The sequence below is a fragment of the Phaethon lepturus genome, unplaced genomic scaffold (genome assembly GCF_000687285.1).
Source record: "Phaethon lepturus isolate BGI_N335 unplaced genomic scaffold, ASM68728v1 scaffold28435, whole genome shotgun sequence".
In the NCBI taxonomy this organism is placed as follows: Eukaryota; Metazoa; Chordata; class Aves; order Phaethontiformes; family Phaethontidae; genus Phaethon; species Phaethon lepturus.
In genome coordinates this window covers 7216-7621 of record NW_010538811.1, presented here as the reverse complement: position 1 = coordinate 7621, position 406 = coordinate 7216, and the positions used below count along the sequence as shown (strand labels likewise).

The 406-nt window shown below is 65.5% G+C and overlaps 1 protein-coding gene across 1 annotated transcript in view; it reads left to right on the top strand.

The window, feature by feature from the left end:
* Window positions 1–406, top strand: part of ABR (active BCR-related) — a gene marked incomplete at its 5' end in the record, with an annotated part of 4514 nt that overhangs the window by 3666 nt on the left and 442 nt on the right. Inside the window, one exon of the mRNA XM_010286952.1 lies at window positions 177–324. Within this exon, the coding sequence (XP_010285254.1) occupies window positions 177–324 (148 nt within the window). The remainder of the gene's footprint in view (window positions 1–176; window positions 325–406) is intronic.

The window sequence follows — 406 nt, the reverse complement described above, 5'->3', positions numbered from 1 at the left end:
TCCCCGGCCTGCACCTGGGTTTGCCGGGGCCGCGAAGGGCAAAGGCAAGCCAGAGGTGCCCTGCTGGGGCTGGGAGAAGGGAGACCGGCGCGTGCCCCCCACGTTGCCCCGTGGTTGCTCTGCTGCAGGAGAACAGCATTAGGGGCTCACGCTCCCTCTCCCCCCGTACCCCGCAGGGTAGCTGAAAAGGAGCCCATCAACAAAATGTCTCTCCACAACCTGGCCACGGTCTTTGGGCCGACACTGCTGAGACCCTCAGAGGGAGAGAGCAAGGGACACCTCACCCTGGCCTCCGACATCTGGTCCCACGATGTGATGGCCCAGGTAAGAGCCGTGCTGGCGGTGTGTGGCCGCAGCCTGCACCAGCATCCCTGGGGGGCAGAGCAGAGGGGTTTACCTGCCTCTC